Genomic DNA, 18,288 nt, shown 5'->3' on the forward strand with positions numbered 1-18,288 from the left:
TCCCTATTAAAGTATAATAAAATTGGCAGAAAAACAAAGAAATGACACGAATTCAATTTAACAGTATTTATATTTTTAATTTGCCCGCCATCTATTAGATTGCGTAGGAAGCGTTAACTATTCAAGCTATTCAGGGTATATAATATCATTCATCTTTTGTCGCTTAGAAAAGGTTTCACTATTTTGAATAGTAACACGGTAACACTAATTAAATATATAACCACAATTAATTATTCGGTTCAAGCAAAGTAGGGTTCAAGCATGGTTCAAGTATTGAAATCGTTTCTCAGCTTTTTTATATGTATAATATTCAAAGTTTATAAATAAGTCTTAAATAGTCTGTAGTATTGCCTACCAACTGGCAACAGTGGCAATGGCAACTGGCAACATTGCTTTCTTGGATTCGACGGATTCGACAAGTCAACGCAAAGTAATTTCGGAATTTCTTCAAATATTCTTATAAGAAATAGCTAATAGAAACTCTCAAGATGAAGAAAGTAATTTTTGTTTGCTTGTTGACCGTTTCCGTTTGCCTGAGCGAGCCCCCGAAGCCCGGTGAGTAAATCTCAAACAATCAGTTAAATGCCAATCGGTCAATTGCGTTTGATCAGATTCCAACAAACAGAATACGAGGATAAAATAAGTCTTTCGTGTGCCTCTATTTTCTATATATTTTTTTAGCCCATAGTTTAGTTTTAGTGTTCATTATAAATCCCAATTACCTATACGTAACTGTTTTCAGAATGTGGGTATTATAATTTACCCTATTTTATTTATAAACGCTTCTTTCTCTACGACGTCGTGATTGAATTTTAATGAGCAAAACAGGTTGCTGCAGAAAAAAAAAACAATGTTGTGACGTAAATATTTTCTATATTGCGAAAAACTTTTCTGATACTTTTTGACTGAAATTAAGTGTTACCTATTTCCTACCAAGTCATCATCTCAACCAATCAGTATGCCAGTTTGTCCTTGGATTATATCTATCTCACTAGCAGTGCCTTTCTGACAATAAGACGAAAGGCGTCGTGAAGTACATTATCTTTTGCTCAATGACCTTTAAAATTCGCCTAAATTAATCTCAGTACAGGGGTCAGCCACAGGTTTGAATAGCTTAATAAATAGCCCTGATTAACCCAAGGCAGTGGCAGTGGGCAGCAGTACACATTACATATGATTCTTAACATCTTACGGAATATAGTGTCCCTATAGCAGAGCGCCTAGGAACTGCGAATATTGAAATGTTGTTATCTGCCTCTCGATCACTTGCATATTTGAGTAATAGAGTGACAGATAACGGAATTTAGATTTTTATGGTAGACCTTCTGGAGATATGTTTGCAATGAGTACATTGACAGGTTCTCTTTAAATCTGCACACTGTCTACCCAGTGGCGGATTTGCCCTAAAGCCAAGTAGGCTCGGACCTAGGGCCGCAGTCTATGGTGCTAAGAAAGGGGTGGCTAGTAGTTACTACAGGGCCTGGGGCCTAAGAAGGCCAAGGCTGCAAATCTGCCACTGTGGCCGACAATGTGTTAGTAAAACCATGTTATGGGGAAGTGTACAAGGGAAAAATGTATTGAATTATGTCTGGTGAAAAATAGTGGTATAAAACATGTGGCAAATCATTTAAATAATGTAAATACCTATTGAACTGAATATTAAAATGACTTCCTATTTGTTAGAAGTATTAGAACAAATTAAATTATTTACAGAATTTTTTTTTTATTTTTATTTTAAGTAGAAACACTACTATATCACCTCCATGTTTTTACGGTATCACCTTTTTTTTATATATTTGTGAGTGACTTCCACCTCACTGCTTTAGGTAGTCTAGTAGTATTCCTTTGTACGAGCAGTGAGAAAAATTGGCCTCATATGATAGTTTTTTCATAGAAGTTTTTTTTTAATGTATTGTCAACTTCATTTTTTTAATAGAGATTTTTTAGTAATATGCTGAGTATCCTATTGTAATTCACAGTATTTCATTGCAGTATTCATCATATATTTGTATAAAATGCCTAGTAAAATATGCAATCTACAAACTAACCTATATTTTTACTCTATACAAGCTCATACAAAAACACTCAAAGGTGATATATTATTGGCCGGCACTGTATACTTGGAAAATTTCGACCTATGCCGCCGTGGCCCAGTGGCCGAATGGCACAGGCACCTGCCGCGATAGCAGAGGACGCTGGTTCGATTCCAGCCTGGGGCACTGGAGGCCTTGGTCACTTTTTCTTAGTATATGACATTTATTTCAGTTTATGACTTCCTATTTGTTACACTGGAATACCCTTGCCGGGTTTTTCCAAAACTGCATCATGCTATTTGCATTCAATGTATGGGAATTCACAGTGTCACTAATATTTTTTATCAACAGCCACTAACTCAATTTCATCATGTGTTGAAATAATACTGCCACTAACTTGAATAATATTTGGTGAAACCTTTTGTGTTTCGATTGTTTTAATCATAAATGTGCAATAAAAGGATAACAAATATATATTTTTTTTATACCACGTCGGCAATCAAGCATACGGCTCGACCATAATATTATTAGCTAATTGTACATGTACAACCTTTAGAGTTTAAATTGTTCAAACCATGTGTTGTTCCTTTTTAGGGTTCCGTACCCAAAGGGTAAAAACGGGACCCTATTACTAAGACTGCGCTGTCTGTTTGTCCGTCTGTCACCAGGCTGTATCTCATGAACCGTGACAGCTAGACAGTTGTCATTTTTACAGATAATGTATTTCTGTTGCCGCTATAACAGCAAATACTAAAAACCGAATAAAATAAATATTTAAGTGGGGCTCCCATACAACAAACGTGTTTTTTTTGCCTTTTTGTGCGTAATGGTACGGAACCCTTAGTGCGCAAGTCCGACTCGCACTTGGCCGGTTTTTTGTATAGAAACTTTATTCCTCAAGTTGTAAGAAAGGTATTTTACAATTTGTTGCACAATATTAGTGCAAAGTTGCAAACCCAAGTTACAAGCAAGTTTTTTGGAACGTGTTACAAAATATGATTTAATATTTATCTGTTGCTGTTTTGTGAAGGAAAAACATTTTGAGCAAACATATTTTGCAAACTTGGTAGTCTTGATGCTCTTCACATAACGACTGTTTAGTGTTTATATGCACATTTGTTATTTTTCACTGTAATATTTGTTTTGACTCGTAATTATGGCAAAAATTAAACCAGTCTTATAAGATTCTTATTTAATTTTTAACACTTTTTCTAACTACACTTTGTTACTAAAATCTTGCTAAGCCATTTGAACCAACATCTTATAGTCATAGTAGGAGATATTTGATAAGAGATGATGGAGCCAGGAGGCGCAAGAGGAGTTACTCCTTTAATACCTGTAAACTTCTCGGATTCGGGCTCACATTAAGTTTTGACAACAATCCAATACCTTATACATTGTAGCTGTAAAGTGCAGTCGGCAATAAACCGAGTTTCAAAAATTTAATTTTTGACATATCTTGTGACTTGTGAATCGATACAGTTTACACTGTAAATTGATCTCACATACTATCATTCACACTTAAGAAGTACAGTCGGCAAATCGTCAATAAACGTTTGCTTAATAACCACCTGCTAAGGCAGGCATAGTAGGTATTAGTCGGTAGGTAACCCTTAACGCACGTGCAATTGTATGTATATGTATTTATCTATTTATCCTTGCTTATTCATATATTTAATTATATAAAAACATATATATATTTAGTGTACTCATAGTCATAAGGTATAATTAAGCATATTATTATATTATGCATGTAGAAGTTTTACTTCGCTCAAAAGTTACGTTTCTTTATTGGTTTTTTTCTCTCAGTGCACCAACCTTGACGCTTTTCTGTTTAGCCCTATGGTTGACTGGTAGAGAATGCCTATAAAGGCATTAAGTCCGCCTGTTGTACACTTTTTATGTGCAATAAAGTTTAAATAAATAAATAAATAAACCGTGTTTCAAAAATTAAATTATTGACATAACTTGTGACTTGTGAATCGATACAGTTTAAACTGTAAATTGATCCTGATCTCACATACTATCATTCACACTCAAGAAGTACAGTCGGCAATAAACCATGTTTCAAAAATTAAATTATTGACATAACTTGTGAATCGATACAGTTTAAATTGTAAATTGATCTCAGATATCATTCACACTCAAGCTCCTTGTGTGCTACAATGATCTTTGACCTACTCCACATTTACTGCTATGCTTGGTAATTCGAACACAACTGTAATTGACTTAGGTCGCCTATTGTACAGAAATAGCATGCATATTTTTAAACTATTTGTTCTCTTGATAAACACAGTTACTTAGAAATGTGCACTTGGCCCTAAGGTAAGTACTGCTAGTTCCAGGATACTCTTGTAATACCTATAGGGTACCCCCTGTATTTATTTAGTATGAGTATGAGAGTGTCACTCATTTAGACACATCAAGCACTCAGGGGCATTGACTTATACACGGTGGATAAAAAATAAGTGCATTCCCGTTGCCAGGGAGGTTTTAGAATTATAGGTATACTGAGCAGCTTTTGCTTTTGCTTGAGCAGCTATGGGACCAACCCCGAAATCGCGAAAAAAAATTTGGCTATTTCATACATTTTGGCTGGTCCATTTTCTATGGGAGGTCCATTTTCTTAAAAATTGCGTCAAGAGTATCCGACACTTTTCTGGAGTGCCCCCTCAGCTTTTTAAGATACTCGAAGCATTCCAACGGTAACGGTTGTCATTCGCTGTAAATAGTTCTGCACTTAACTTACTGAGTGCCGCTCCACGCACTGATCTAACAAGCAAATTTGACACGTGGTGTCGTGGTTAGGGCATTGAATACTGGAGGCCTATTGTCTCTTCTGATTATCTTCATTATCAGACGCCCTATGACCAGTTTTATGAGCGATATTTATCTTAGTAATTAATGAACCACTGTGTACAATCGACGTCAAAGATATGTTTCACTTTTACAGCTTACTCCTTCCTTTGTAATAATAATAACAACCCTTTATAGGGCAACGGTCTCAAAAAAGACCACCCTATAACATTATAAATTATTATCTATTTGCATAATTTTCTTGTACAAAATTTTTAGACTATTGGCGATGAGGCTTGAATAGGGGATATTACTGCAATATTCGTAATGTAAATACGGGAAATTCCCAATTTGTCTCTTTTTCTATTTGAATGGTTTAAACGCCGCATCACGCACTGCGCGAAGGACATCGGACAGTATTCGATTTTTTTATATGATTATTTTATTCCTAAAACCATCAATAATTGTAGGGATAATCATCATTATCATCAATTAAAGATTAAAGTATAGTCCCATTAGAGTTCGGTGCTGCGCATAATCACTCGGCAAGCCTCGGCCTGGCAACGAAGAACCTTGATATCCAATTCCTTTCTTTCTGTTGATCGGAAATAATGTTATATTATTTTTTATTACAGCGGAAGATGCGGCTCCCCCAGCTCCTAAAGACTCCGCGGCCGTTCCGGGCGCCCCCGCCGCTCCGGGCGCCTCCGCCGCTCCGGCACATGAACCGGCCCCAGCAGCCGGCTCACCAAGCACCCCCACACAATCCGCTACCGTCCCAACCAGCCCTATCACCGTGTCGAACGACTCCAAGAACGCTACAGTGACACCAATGCCCGTCGTTCCGACGAACGCCAGCAACAATACTGACGATAAGAAGACGACTACCGCCAAGCCTGATACGCCGGTGACGATGCCCACGGTACCAACGACGCAGAAGCCCCCAACTACGACGCAGAAGGCCCCAACTACGACGGAGAAGGCTGCTGTCACCACGGAGAAGCCACACACTTTGCAGGCTAGAGGGTATGTATCATAAAAGAGTAAATTAAATATAACGGAGAGGTGAAGTCTAAAAAAAAGTGCCCCCTATTTTAGCAGCCGAAACAAATAGCGCTGTACTGGGTTTTCCCGAGGAGCTACAGTATGGGGTTCTTCAAAAAAGGAGTGTACAGGTTTTTAAAGGTTCGGCAACGCGCATGTGATATATCTGGTGTTGCAGGCGTCCATAGACCGTAGTCTATGGTTACCGTAGTAACTGCTTACCATCCGGCGGGCCGTATGCTTGATTGCCACCGACGTCAATCACTTCCATTTAACACACATATATACCATTTAACACGCCACTTTTTTTATTCCAGTTTCGACGGCGCGAGCTTCGTCGGCGGCATCATCCTCACGCTGGGACTCCTTGCCATCGGCTTTATGGGCTTCAAGTACTACAAGGCCCAAACTGAAAGAAACTATCATACTCTCTAAACTTACTGTCTAGCTTCACTTCAATTATCTACGTAAGTGCACCTAACTTTTATTTTCATTTGTTTGACACTGAGTGAGTGCCCTAAGCACATGTTCAGGATACAGGGTGATTATTGAGTTATCGAATTCATTGGTGGGTGGGCATTAAGTGTTTGCTCTATAGCAAGATAGTCAAAATTTGTGAATCTGATACAAGCCACTGATTTTATGTTTTAATTGTTAGGTTTAAGTGTATAGATATTTGGCATTTGTCTTGCGGGTGTTTTTTTATTTTACGTTATCATTGAAGTAGCCTCTTTTGTTTTTAACTTTGGTATTACTATGTTATAAAAATCTTTAAATTTTGACTCAATGTACGTTAAGGATGCAATCAACGTATTTTGTAAATTTTATCTGATGTTAAAAATGTTATAATAGTCGATGTTTATAAGTGTCCATCTTTTCTAAACTAAATCTGATGTCATGGCCTCTCAACAAACCATAGCACTTTCTACTGCATTTTCTTACTTTCTTGCATTCAATCTTCAAACAATTTTAGTTTTTAATAGAGATATTATTATTGTTAAGTGTAAGTATAAGGAAACGCAATGTGATGATGAAAATAAGGGTCTAAAATATTAGCTATTTTGGTTTGGCACATGAAAGATGAATCTCCTACTAAATTAATCCTCCTATATACGCGTAAGGCCCAGCGCATGAACCAATCGTAATGTCAGCTGTACACACTCGTCGAGAGCCTCGGTCTCGGCACCGCTCCGATCCAATCGGAGAAGCGCGAGACGAGACGAGAAGGAAGCAGCATGTACACACTCGTTCTCGTCATGTCTCGGGGTCTCTCGACGAGTGTGTACAGCCCGCATAAGACTCCTAGAGTCATTTTAGTAAATGATTTAGTATAAAGTATTACTTGAGTTGTTACAACGCTCTGGGGAAAACAATTCACTCGAATATTCTTGTATTAATCAAGACATCTCAAGGATGATGTGACGTCAACATATGTACAGAGATTCTTGTGTATTGTTATTTATTACGCGCATTTACTTATCTGCATTTGTATGAGGATAACGTTAACTCAAATAATTAATGAATCTCTTCTTTATAGTGTCAAACCAATTCTGTATATTTTGATTTTGTAATTTTGCACGCTGATATTGTGAACTGGAAAGATTCCATCCTGAAGTGCTCTTAATTGATCTGAACTAAATATTTATGTATATTCTGAAGCTTTCAACCACTAGAAAAGTTTCCTGTCATCTAAACTACTGCTATCAGCTAAATGTCACAGTCAATAGTTATATGAATAAATTTATATACCAAATATTGTTTTATTTAATAAATGGTAGTAGGTACCTTTTCATAGTCATACCCAAAAATGTGATAAAATGAACGAGATACCTCAAGGAAGCAGAATCACCTTCAAACAAGCAAAACCAATTCCGCTTTTTCAGGGTTGGTTGGAAAAATTGCATAAAGAGGCAGTTGAAAATAAAAGTAATTTCGAGCCAGAATTTCTGTATTTAAAGTACTTTATTAATAAATAATAGGGAATATTACGCAAAACTCTGCGTAGATGGCGTCACTAGCACAATCACAGGGCCTATCTAAAGTTCTGTTTTTGCCTCTATCACTGTTGCATATTCGATCGATAGAGGCAGATAACGAAATTTCGATTTTCTCGTTTTGCGGTAAAACCTGACCAGGAATATATGATCATTGTCAAGAGGGTGCTATTATTTTCATGTATAGGGGGACAGTTCAGTATAGTATGAAAATATTAGTTCCAGTGAGATTCCGCAACATGGCGCGTGATCATATATCCTGGTCAGGCTTTAGGCCATAGTAAAAACTGTGTAAGGCATAGTATGTATAAGTTATATACTCTATGGTATAGGATGTGCACTAACTAGTGCTGCACTCTGACTTCCGGTTCGAACGCCATCTTGATAGTAGCCTCGTGATTAATTCCTTTGTTTTTTGCTCATTAATATTGTTTAAAGTGTAATATCGATAGCTTTATTATACAATAATCTAATGTGGTAGTGTGCAGTGAATGGAGAATTAATCTCAAAGCGTGTTTAACCACCATTTTGGAGTCAACGGCCGGTAGTCCACGTGCTTCTCGTAAAATCCAGCTATCGGTTTTACGAGACAACTACAACAACCACCGAACAGCGTCGTGCTCTAAGAGCATTTATTTTGTTCCTACCCTTTTACGTGACATTGGCTACGGGCAACACCGCCCTCAAGTCCATCAAGAAAAAGAAAGAAAGTGCTGCACTCTGGCGGAAGAACATTGCAGTAATATTCCTTATTGAATCAGTTTCCCAATACGGTTGTTAGACATACAGCTGTATTATCGAATCTTGCTGCACCTGTTTCCATTATTTTAAATAGAAATAAAAAACATGTTGTCAAGCAAGATCTATATTAGAGAACAAATGGTAGACAGATTTGCTGACTGTAGGCCCCACATTCCTGTTCAAATCGCCATACTTCAAATTGGCAAGTAAGAATTCTCCCTCTTTCTGACTACAGTTTTCATATGCCTCAATAAGGGAGTGTGGGGTTTTATAAACCTCAGTAATTGCTAAAGCTTTTTCAACAGACGCGCCTTTGAGTTGAAGTAGCAGTTTGATGAAAGTCTCTGTCACTGTTAGAGGCTTCGTTTTTTTAGACGCCTGGTTGAGAAATGAGAATGTCATTAGCTCGTCCCCTTGTGGTTCTCTGTTGTATCCTTTTAAATGTTTATCCTGAAACATTAAAGAGTACATTTAGAAACAAACCAGCTGATGTTACTTTCTAAAACCTGTTTCTTTTCTTCTTTATAATAAAGAGCTGTGCTCTTGTCGGTGAAGCACTGGTATTTAGAAAACGAAATATGTCTCACGATAGTTTAAATTCGACTATTTATTTTTGTAAAAAAACCGGCCAAGGCCGGGTAAGGGTTCCGTACCATTACGCAAAATACGGCAAAAAAATCACGTTTTTTGTATGGGAGCCCCACTTAGATATTTATTTTATTCTGTTTTTAGTATTTGTTGTTATAGCGGCAACAGAAATACATCATTTGTGAAAATTTTAACATCACGGTTCATGAGACACAGCCTGGTGACAGACAGACAGCGGAGTCTTAGTAATAGGGTCCCGATTTTACCCTTTGGGTACGGAACCCTAAAAATGAGGGTAGTCAAAATTGATTCTCATTGCAACTGGCATTTAAGGATTAGAAAGCATTGACAATTTTTAGCACAAATCTCATGCCAACTTTTAATTATGTATAGATTTTGTTTCAAGGGCAGTAAATAAGTATAGAGACTAACCTTATACTCTATTGTCAGTCTTTTAGTCATCATTGCTAAAAACCTTGCAGAATTCTTCAATGAGTCTGTCTCGTGCACTTTAAAATTATCCTGCACCCTTGTGTTCTGCAAAGCTTGCATCAAAGACTGGATTGGCAGACCAACATGTTTATTGGAACCGTAATTCTCAACTAGATAAATAACATTTTTTAATCCCGACTTCCTTAATCTAAATTTCTGCTCATGGAACCTGCCATCCTTGATGCTTGATCCGAGATCATCCATGCGCTTTCTTTCAACAACGTATGGAAGAACAAGTTCTTGGTCCTTGTTGGCTTTGTGCTGAGCCACCCATGTGAAGTCTCCGACTTTTAAACTTCTGTACTCGTGTTTTAAATCTGGGTATTTCTTAAACTGTGTAACTGTTGGATCATGTTTGTTTGACAATCTAAAACAACATAAAATTATAGGTCCTCATTTAACTAAGGCGGCGGAAAAGCAGTTATTATGGTCAGCCATCAACTGGTTTGGCAGCATGAAGCTGGTTTGTATTATTATACTAAGTAAACATTTTTTTTTTTTACTAGCCTAATTTAGTGTCCCACTGCTGGGCAAAGGCCTCCCCTCTTTTCCTCCACTCGACCCTGTCGTTTGTAGTGTCCCGCCAATCCGGATAAGTAAGTAAACATATAATATAATATTATAATATAAAACCGATAGAAAAAAGCATTATGTCCGCGCAATAAAAGCGAAAAAGCCGTCGACGCGTCGGAAGGCGCCGGCCGATACGAGCTGAGCCGAACGACGACTACTTCGCTCTTATAACGCAGACGTAAAGCTTTTTTCTTCGGATTTTGCCCAATGCACGTCGATACATGAGGGGGAACCATTAGTCAAAAACAAAAAATACTTCAAGGTATTATTATAGGCCTATAATAGTATCCTGAAGTTCACCATGTTTTGAATACTTTGATAGTTTACTTACCCACTTGTTTCACACTTATCAATTAACAAAATTATGTCAAAGGATCCAGGGAGCATTTCAATAGCATCCAGATTTAATATTTCTAATACTGGAGATTTTACAGCTTGTCTAACAATTGGCCTATCAATTTCTATATCTAGTTCCACAGCTGGGCTTCTTCTTTGTGGACTGGCACCATTAAAGATAATGTCATTAGCTGTAGGAGTGTTGGCATATTCCTTTAAAAGCTCTTGTGCCTTTGAAATTCCTTCATCAGTTAAAAAATACTCAATTTTCCTACCATTCTTCCTTTTATTTACAAGCCCTTTAGTTACTAATCTCGTCATGTTACTCCAGGCAGTGTAGAAAGACTCTGGCTTCGGTCTAGTGAAGGATTCATCACTGTGTTTTTGTGCAATATCAATTAAATCTTCCTTTTTCAAAGCTGGATTATCAGGATTATCTTTTAAATGTTCAAGGAGGCCAACAAGAATAGCATAACTGCCAGACTTGAATGCTGGTTTATATACACCCCTTTGTTTCTTTTTTGAAGCTTTGGATTTACTGCTGCCAAAAGCATCACTGCTTTGTGCAACATTTTCTTGGTTTTCTAATCTCAAATTTTTGCTTACAGTACTGTGTGAATTTGAATTACAGGGTACATTGACAGGTGGTTGTGGTTCACAGTCAATTCTTACAGGACTATCTAGGTCATAAGTTTCTGTGTCAGAGCTCTTTGACGATGAATTATTTGTGAGCAAATTTTTGTTATAATTATGTACTTCCAGACGCTTATCCAAATAGGCACATAATTTTTTATCAAAACCTTTAAGAATCGCACATTCAGTACCACTCTGCAAAGGTAGGGGATACTTAGAGAGAGCGGTCAGGGCTTCCTTCACTACTGGCTCGAAATTGCTTTCATTTTCAACTGCCTCTTTATGCAATTCTTTCAACCAACCCTGAAAAAGCGGATTTGGTTTTGCTTGTTTGAAGGTAATTCTGCTTCCTTGAGGTATCACATTCATTTTATCACATTTTAACTAAAAATTAAAAAGGACAATAAAAACAAAAGGTTAATATATGAGTGAACTTGTAGCTTATGTAAATACTACTTTTGTTTACCTTCTTAAGGGTCTCCGGCATGCTCGGTTATCCATACAGACATAGTTCAGCTCTCATTTAAAAACGACTAGCTAGATTGCTCTAAAACTTTGTACTTACAATAGAATAAGGTATATCTATTATCTATGTCTGTAATTAGTTTATGTAGCTTCAGATACCATAGTTAAAAAAATACAGCGAATTGAAGTTTTTCATACAAAACTTGTTTTTGCTCTATTTCGTGTATTATAAACGAGCTATATAAACTAATGTCAAGCCTAGATATACCTCATGTCATTGTATGTGCAAAGTTTCATTACAATCCAACAAGTAGTTTTAAAATGAGAACGGAACTACGTTTTTATGGCAAAGTGCAATTCGGCCGAGCTTGCCGGGGGACTTAAATTATAAGGAACCAGGCACGGTGTACCTTTTCTAACTCAGATTATAATAAAGTAGTATTCATTAAGCACACTAAATTAAGAGTACTTTTGTTTCGTACTCATTAAATATATAATTAAACAAATTGTAAAGTACTGGAATAGAGCAAATTATTTTTTCCAATTTTTTTTCAGCCGCCGGCCCGTCAGTTGAAGGCTGTCAAGTGTCTTTTTTTTTTTTTTATATTCGTCCTTCTGGACAGGCTAAGACCATAGGCCATACTGCCTCAATGTCAATGTCATTGTAAGTACGTTCAAATCATAAGATAGACCTGTACCAATAACTTCTGAGGTTATAAGAATATTAATGTTGCTTATTTTTTATATATAGTTTCCAGACCATATACTAAACCTAAAAATAATATTTTGTGTCATCCTAGGTATTTGCTTAGGTAGAAATTTAGGTATTTCTTTTTTCAATCAGCATTCTGTAAAAAAAATATTAGAGACGAAATTCTTTGTTTCCCTGTAAAGGCAAAGTGGCTTCCGACGTACACACGCATTTTGTGTCATTTTCATCCACGGGTATAATGGCATTTAATAAATACCTAATATTGATCCTAAAACGCCTAAAAAAATATTAGAGTCGGTAAGTGAAGTGTTGTACTTTACAGAACATTGTTATATGTTATTCAAACAAATCTGTGTCAAATTCATCCACCGCTTTTATTTAAAAAAAAATTTTTTCTAATTAACACCCTGTATCTGCCACAAAAAAAAATTCATATTATTAAGTTTACGTCTACAATATTATAATACCACATTGAGACATCATTCATAATTTGGGTCATTTTGATCCACGGTTTTTTTTACTATCTGGCAAAATAAAACTCAATTGAGCAAGAAGGGCGTGCGCGGGGAAGGGTACCTACGCGGGTGGGGTGCTTATTATACTTGCCGCAATATCAGCTGGCGACTGAGATCTTAATACTATCTCCTTTACCCTTGTTAAGACCAACCAAGAGTGAAAGAGATGGCATTATGAGCTGTCTCGCCACTTAGTTTTGCGATACAGTGTATTTATTTCATTCGGAGGCATAATTACATTGTCTTATCAATCTTACCGTAGTAGGTATATAAATATAATTAAAAATAAACTGTAGGCTGCACTCCTCATACTGACCAACATTTGTGACGTTCCTAATCAAAAGGTACCACTTTCTCTGACAGGTTATTTGTATAAAGATATAATCAAATTTCGTCTTTATGGTAAACGACAAAGTGGTACCTACCTTTTGATTGAGAATGTCACATCAGCGACTTAAAAAATACTTTTGTTTCGATTTTTAGTAGACTTTTTAAGTTTATTTTAAGACGAAATTTATTATGATTTTTGTTATGTTTAAGCGTGACAAGCAACATTAATTACAATGATGATGATGTTCATTAAATACAATATTTTTTCATACTATACTGAACTGTCACCCTATACATGAGAATGAACAGCGCCCTCTTGACAATGATCATAGTATATTACTGGTCAGGCTTTAATATGTGTCATAATTTAGTAGTCCCCTTTGTGGATTCTAAGTTTCCGAGTTACAGCAGTTTAGTGAAAGCGTTTTTTTTTAAATATAAATTAAGGGTTGAATAAAGAGGAAAGAAAATTTGATTATTTTTGCGCTACGACGCACGGTTTAGGAGATACAGCCCTATAAAGTTTTTTTATTGTTTTTTTTCTTTTTTACATTGTGTTTTTTGTATATTACTTTAGGGTTTTATAAAGGGGAACGAAAATTTAATTATTTTTGCGCTACGACGCATGGTTTAGGAGATCAAGCCCTATAAAAAAATTCTCTTTTTTTTGCGTTTTTTTTGTATAAATTAATGGTTATATAAAGGGGACCGAAAAGTTGATTATTTTTGCGCTACGACGCACGGTTTAGGAGATACAGCCCTATATAGATTTTTTCTTTTTCTTTTTTACGTTTTTAAATCTTAATTAAGGGCTTCTTAAGGGGAACGAAAATTTGATTATTTATGCGCTACGATGCACGGTTTAGGAGATACAGCCCTATAAAGTTTTTTTGTTATTATTTTTTTCTTTTTTTTTCTTGTGTTTTTGTATATTATTTTGGGGCTTCATAAAGGGGAACGAAAATTTTATTATTTTTGCGCTACGACGCATGGTTTAGGAGATACAGCCCTATACAGATTTTTTTTTTAAATTTTGCGTTTTTTTAAATATAAATTATGGGTTGCATAAAGGGGAACGAAAATTTTATTGTTTTTGCGGTACCACGCACGGTTTAGGAGATACAGCTCTATAAAGTTTTTTTTCCTGGTTTTTTTTTTGTTTTTTTTTAAGTATTAATTACGGGTTTCTTAAAGGGGTTTTTTATTTATTTTTGCGCTACGACGCATGGTTTAAGAGATACAGGCCTATAATGTTTTTTTTTTTTTAAATTTTGCGTTTTTTTTTTTAATTTAAATTATGGGTTGCATAAAGGGGAACGAAAATTTTATTATTTTTGCGCTACGACGCATGGTTTAGGAGATACAGCCCTATAAAGTTTTTTTTTTTTTAAATTTTGCGTTTTTTTAAATATAAATTATGGGTTGCATAAAGGGGAACGAAAATTTTATTGTTTTTGCGGTACCACGCACGGTTTAGGAGATACAGCTCTATAAAGTTTTTTTTCCTGGTTTTTTTTTTTGTTTTTTTTAAGTATTAATTACGGGTTTCTTAAAGGGGTTTTTTATTTATTTTTGCGCTACGACGCATGGTTTAAGAGATACAGGCCTATAATGTTTTTTTTTTAAATTTTGCGTTTTTTTTAAATATAAATTATGGGTTGCATAAAGGGGGACGAAATTTTTATTATTTTTGCGCTACGACGCATGGTTTAGGAGATACAGCCCTATAAAGATTTTTTTTTTTAATTTTGCGTTTTTTTTTTAAATATAAATTATGGGTTGCATAAAGGAGAAAGAAAATTTTATTGTTTTTGCGGTACCACGCACGGTTTAGGAGATACAGCTCTATAAAGTTTTTTTTTCCTGGTTTTTTTTTGTTTTTTTTTTAAGTATTAATTACGGGTTTCTTAAAGGGGTTTTTTTTAATTATTTTTGCGCTACGACGCATGGTTTAAGAGATACAGCCCTATAATGATTTTTTTTTTAAATTTTGCGTTTTTTTAAAATATAAATTATGGGTTGCATAAAGGGGAACGAAAATTTTATTATTTTTGCGCTACGACGCATGGTTTAGGAGATACAGCACTATAAAGATTTTTTTTTTAATTTTGCGGTTTTTTTTAAATATAAATTATGGGTTGCATAAAGGAGAACGAAAATTTTATTGTTTTTGCGGTACCACGCACGGTTTAGGAGATACAGCTCTATAAAGTTTTTTCCTGGTTTTTTTTTTAAGTATTAATTACGGGTTTCTTAAAGGGTTTTTTTTTATTATTTTTGCGCTACGACGCATGGTTTAAGAGATACAGCCCTATAATGATTTTTTTTTTAAATTTTGCGTTTTTTTTTAAATATAAATTATGGGTTGCATAAAGGAGAACGAAAATTTTATTGTTTTTGCGGTACCACGCACGGTTTAGGAGATACAGCTCTATAAAGTTTTTTTTCCTGGTTTTTTTTTGTTTTTTTTTTAAGTATTAATTACGTGTTTCTTAAAGGGGTTTTTTTTATTATTTTTGCGCTACGACGCATGGTTTAAGAGATACAGCCCTATAATGATTTTTTTTTTAAATTTTGCGTTTTTTTTAAAATATAAATTATGGGTTGCATAAAGGAGAACGAAAATTTTATTGTTTTTGCGGTACCACGCACGGTTTAGGAGATACAGCTCTATAAAGTTTTTTTTTCCTGGTTTTTTTTTGTTTTTTTTTGTAAGTATTAATTACGGGTTTCTTAAAGGGGTTTTTTTAATTATTTTTGCGCTACGACGCATGGTTTAAGAGATACAGCCCTATAATGATTTTTTTTTTAATTTTGCGTTTTTTTTAAATATAAATTATGGGTTGCATAAAGGGGAACGAAAATTTTATTATTTTTGCGCTACGACGCATGGTTTAGGAGATACAGCACTATAAAGATTTTTTTTTTAAATTTTGCGTTTTTTTTTAAATATAAATTATGGGTTGCATAAAGGAGAACGAAAATTTTATTGTTTTTGCGGTACCACGCGCGGTTTAGGAGATACAGCTCTATAAAGTTTTTTTCCTGGTTTTTTTTTTAAGTATTAATTACGGGTTTCTTAAAGGGTTTTTTTTTATTATTTTTGCGCTACGACGCATGGTTTAAGAGATACAGCCCTATAATGATTTTTTTTTTAAATTTTGCGTTTTTTTTTAAATATAAATTATGGGTTGCATAAAGGGGAACGAAACTTGTATTATTTTTGCGCCACCACGCACGGTTTAGGAGATATTATATCTATATATATAGCTATAATAGCTCTATAAAGTTTTTTCCTGTTTTTTTTAAAGTTTTAATTAAGGGTTTCTTAAGGGGAACGAAAATTTGATTATTTTTGTGCTACGATGCACGGTTTAGGAGATGCAGCCCTATAAAGATTTTTTGTTGTTTTTTTTTTCATTGTGTTTTTTGTATATTACTTTGGGGTGCCGTATAGGGGAACGAAAATTTTGTTATTTTTGCGCTACCACGCACGGTTTAGGAGATATAGCTCTATAAAGATTTTTTCCTGTTTTTTTTTTTTTTTTTAAAGTATTAATTAAGGGTTTCTTAAAGGGGAACGAAAAATTGATTATTTTTGCGCTACGATGCACGATTTAGGAGATGTAGCCCTATAAAGATTTTTTTTTGTTTTTTTTTTCATTGTGTTTTTTGTATATTAGTTTGGGGTTCCATAAAGGGGAACGAAAATTTGATTATTTTTGCGCTACGACGGTTTAGGAGATACAGCCCTATAAAGTTTTTTTTTTGTTTTTTTTTGTTGCGTTTTTTTTTAAATATAAATTAATGGTTACATAAACGGGACCGAAACGTTTATTTTTGCGCTACGACGCACGGTTTAGGAGATACAGCCCTATAAAGATTTTTTCCTCTTTTTTTCTTTTTTGCGTTTTTAAATCTTAATTAGGGGCTTCTTAAAGGGGAGCGAAAATTTGATTATTTTTGCGCTACGATGCACGATTTAGGAGATACAGCTAATACAGCCCTATAAAGATTTTGTTTCTTTTTTTTCATTGTATTTTTCATGTATTACTTTTGGGTTACATAAAGGGGAACGAAAATTTTATTATTTATGCGCTACGACGCATGGTTTAGGAGATACAGTCCTATATTTTTTTTACAATGCATGTGCTCGAAAAGTGCGTTTCCTACGGAGCCATATCGTGCGGAAAGTACTGCTTTTCCGCACTAGTGCTTTTTGTTTTCTTTTTTTTTTACAGTACATATGGTGCTACTTTCTCGCACTAGTGCGGAAAAGAGCACTTACCGTGCATATGTCGAAAGTTTAAAGGGCCATATGTACTGTAAAACGTACGATACACGTGCGAATAGGTAATTCGCAACTCGTGTCGATTTAAAACACTCCTTTTAATAATTAAACTTATTTGCCATGATCTGGTTTTTTATTTACTCGCACAATGCATAGTAAAACATTGTATGATACACGTGCGTAAAGATGATTTCCGCACTTGTTGCATAAATAGCATTTTTTTTTATCAAAGAATGAAAGAAAGTCGCGGTATTAATAACCAAATTTTACTTTAGTGGTACCTTTTCCCTATCACTGTCACAAATGTATGTGGCGTTCACGTAAACGCGATATTTTTAAGATTTGCCTGCGCAATGTTGCCAGCTCGCTCGCAAATCAAACATGTACTTACAGTTCTTTTGCATAATGGTGACATTGTACAATATCTATAAGTTTTAAATAGGTAAAAGATAATTCGACGCATTCTTTGCTTGCTTGTTGCTTGTTGTTGTGTTGTTTGCGTAACTTCTTTGAATAAGTTGCGTTAATTTGGCGCACAGGCGAAGTAAACATGCGTTGCGTACGGCAAGGTCATGCCGCGGCCCCACCCTGCACGGCCTCCGTTGCCCATTCAGACCGCCCGCTAGCTTCGTTTGAACGCAAATAATATTTTTGTAATATTTGTTTATGCAGTGGATGCAAGTGACACAAATTCATACATCTTATTTATCCCGCATTTCAAATTAATAAGATGTAAACTCTAATA

At 35.2% G+C, this 18,288-nt stretch overlaps 2 protein-coding genes across 3 annotated transcripts; one reads left to right on the forward strand and one right to left on the reverse strand.

Moving 5' to 3' along the window:
• The first annotated feature begins 381 nt into the window (after positions 1-381).
• LOC134745026 (porimin) lies at positions 382-7,626 on the forward strand. The gene is made up of 4 exons (XM_063678998.1): positions 382-555; positions 5,465-5,855; positions 6,191-7,019; positions 7,172-7,626. Exons 1-3 carry the CDS (start codon positions 489-491, stop codon positions 6,306-6,308), a joined length of 576 nt encoding a protein of 191 aa, XP_063535068.1. The 5' UTR covers positions 382-488; the 3' UTR covers positions 6,309-7,019; positions 7,172-7,626.
• Positions 7,627-8,716: 1,090 nt separating this feature from the next.
• On the reverse strand, positions 8,717-12,260 carry LOC134745027 (crossover junction endonuclease MUS81). 2 transcript variants are annotated; one of them, XM_063679000.1, is made up of 4 exons: positions 12,106-12,260; positions 10,593-11,614; positions 9,629-10,055; positions 8,717-9,058 (listed from the first exon to the last, which is right to left on the reverse strand). In XM_063679000.1, the coding sequence occupies exons 2-4, from the start codon at positions 11,597-11,599 to the stop codon at positions 8,720-8,722; spliced, it is 1,773 nt and encodes a 590-aa protein (XP_063535070.1). In that variant the 5' UTR covers positions 11,600-11,614; positions 12,106-12,260; the 3' UTR covers positions 8,717-8,719. The 2 variants fall into 2 exon arrangements, with proteins under 2 accessions (XP_063535070.1, XP_063535069.1); XM_063678999.1 differs by lacking the exon at positions 12,106-12,260 and adding an exon at positions 11,697-11,836.
• Positions 12,261-18,288: the final 6,028 nt, after the last annotated feature.

This window comes from Cydia strobilella, chromosome 10 (genome assembly GCF_947568885.1).
Source record: "Cydia strobilella chromosome 10, ilCydStro3.1, whole genome shotgun sequence".
In the NCBI taxonomy this organism is placed as follows: domain Eukaryota; kingdom Metazoa; phylum Arthropoda; class Insecta; order Lepidoptera; family Tortricidae; genus Cydia; species Cydia strobilella.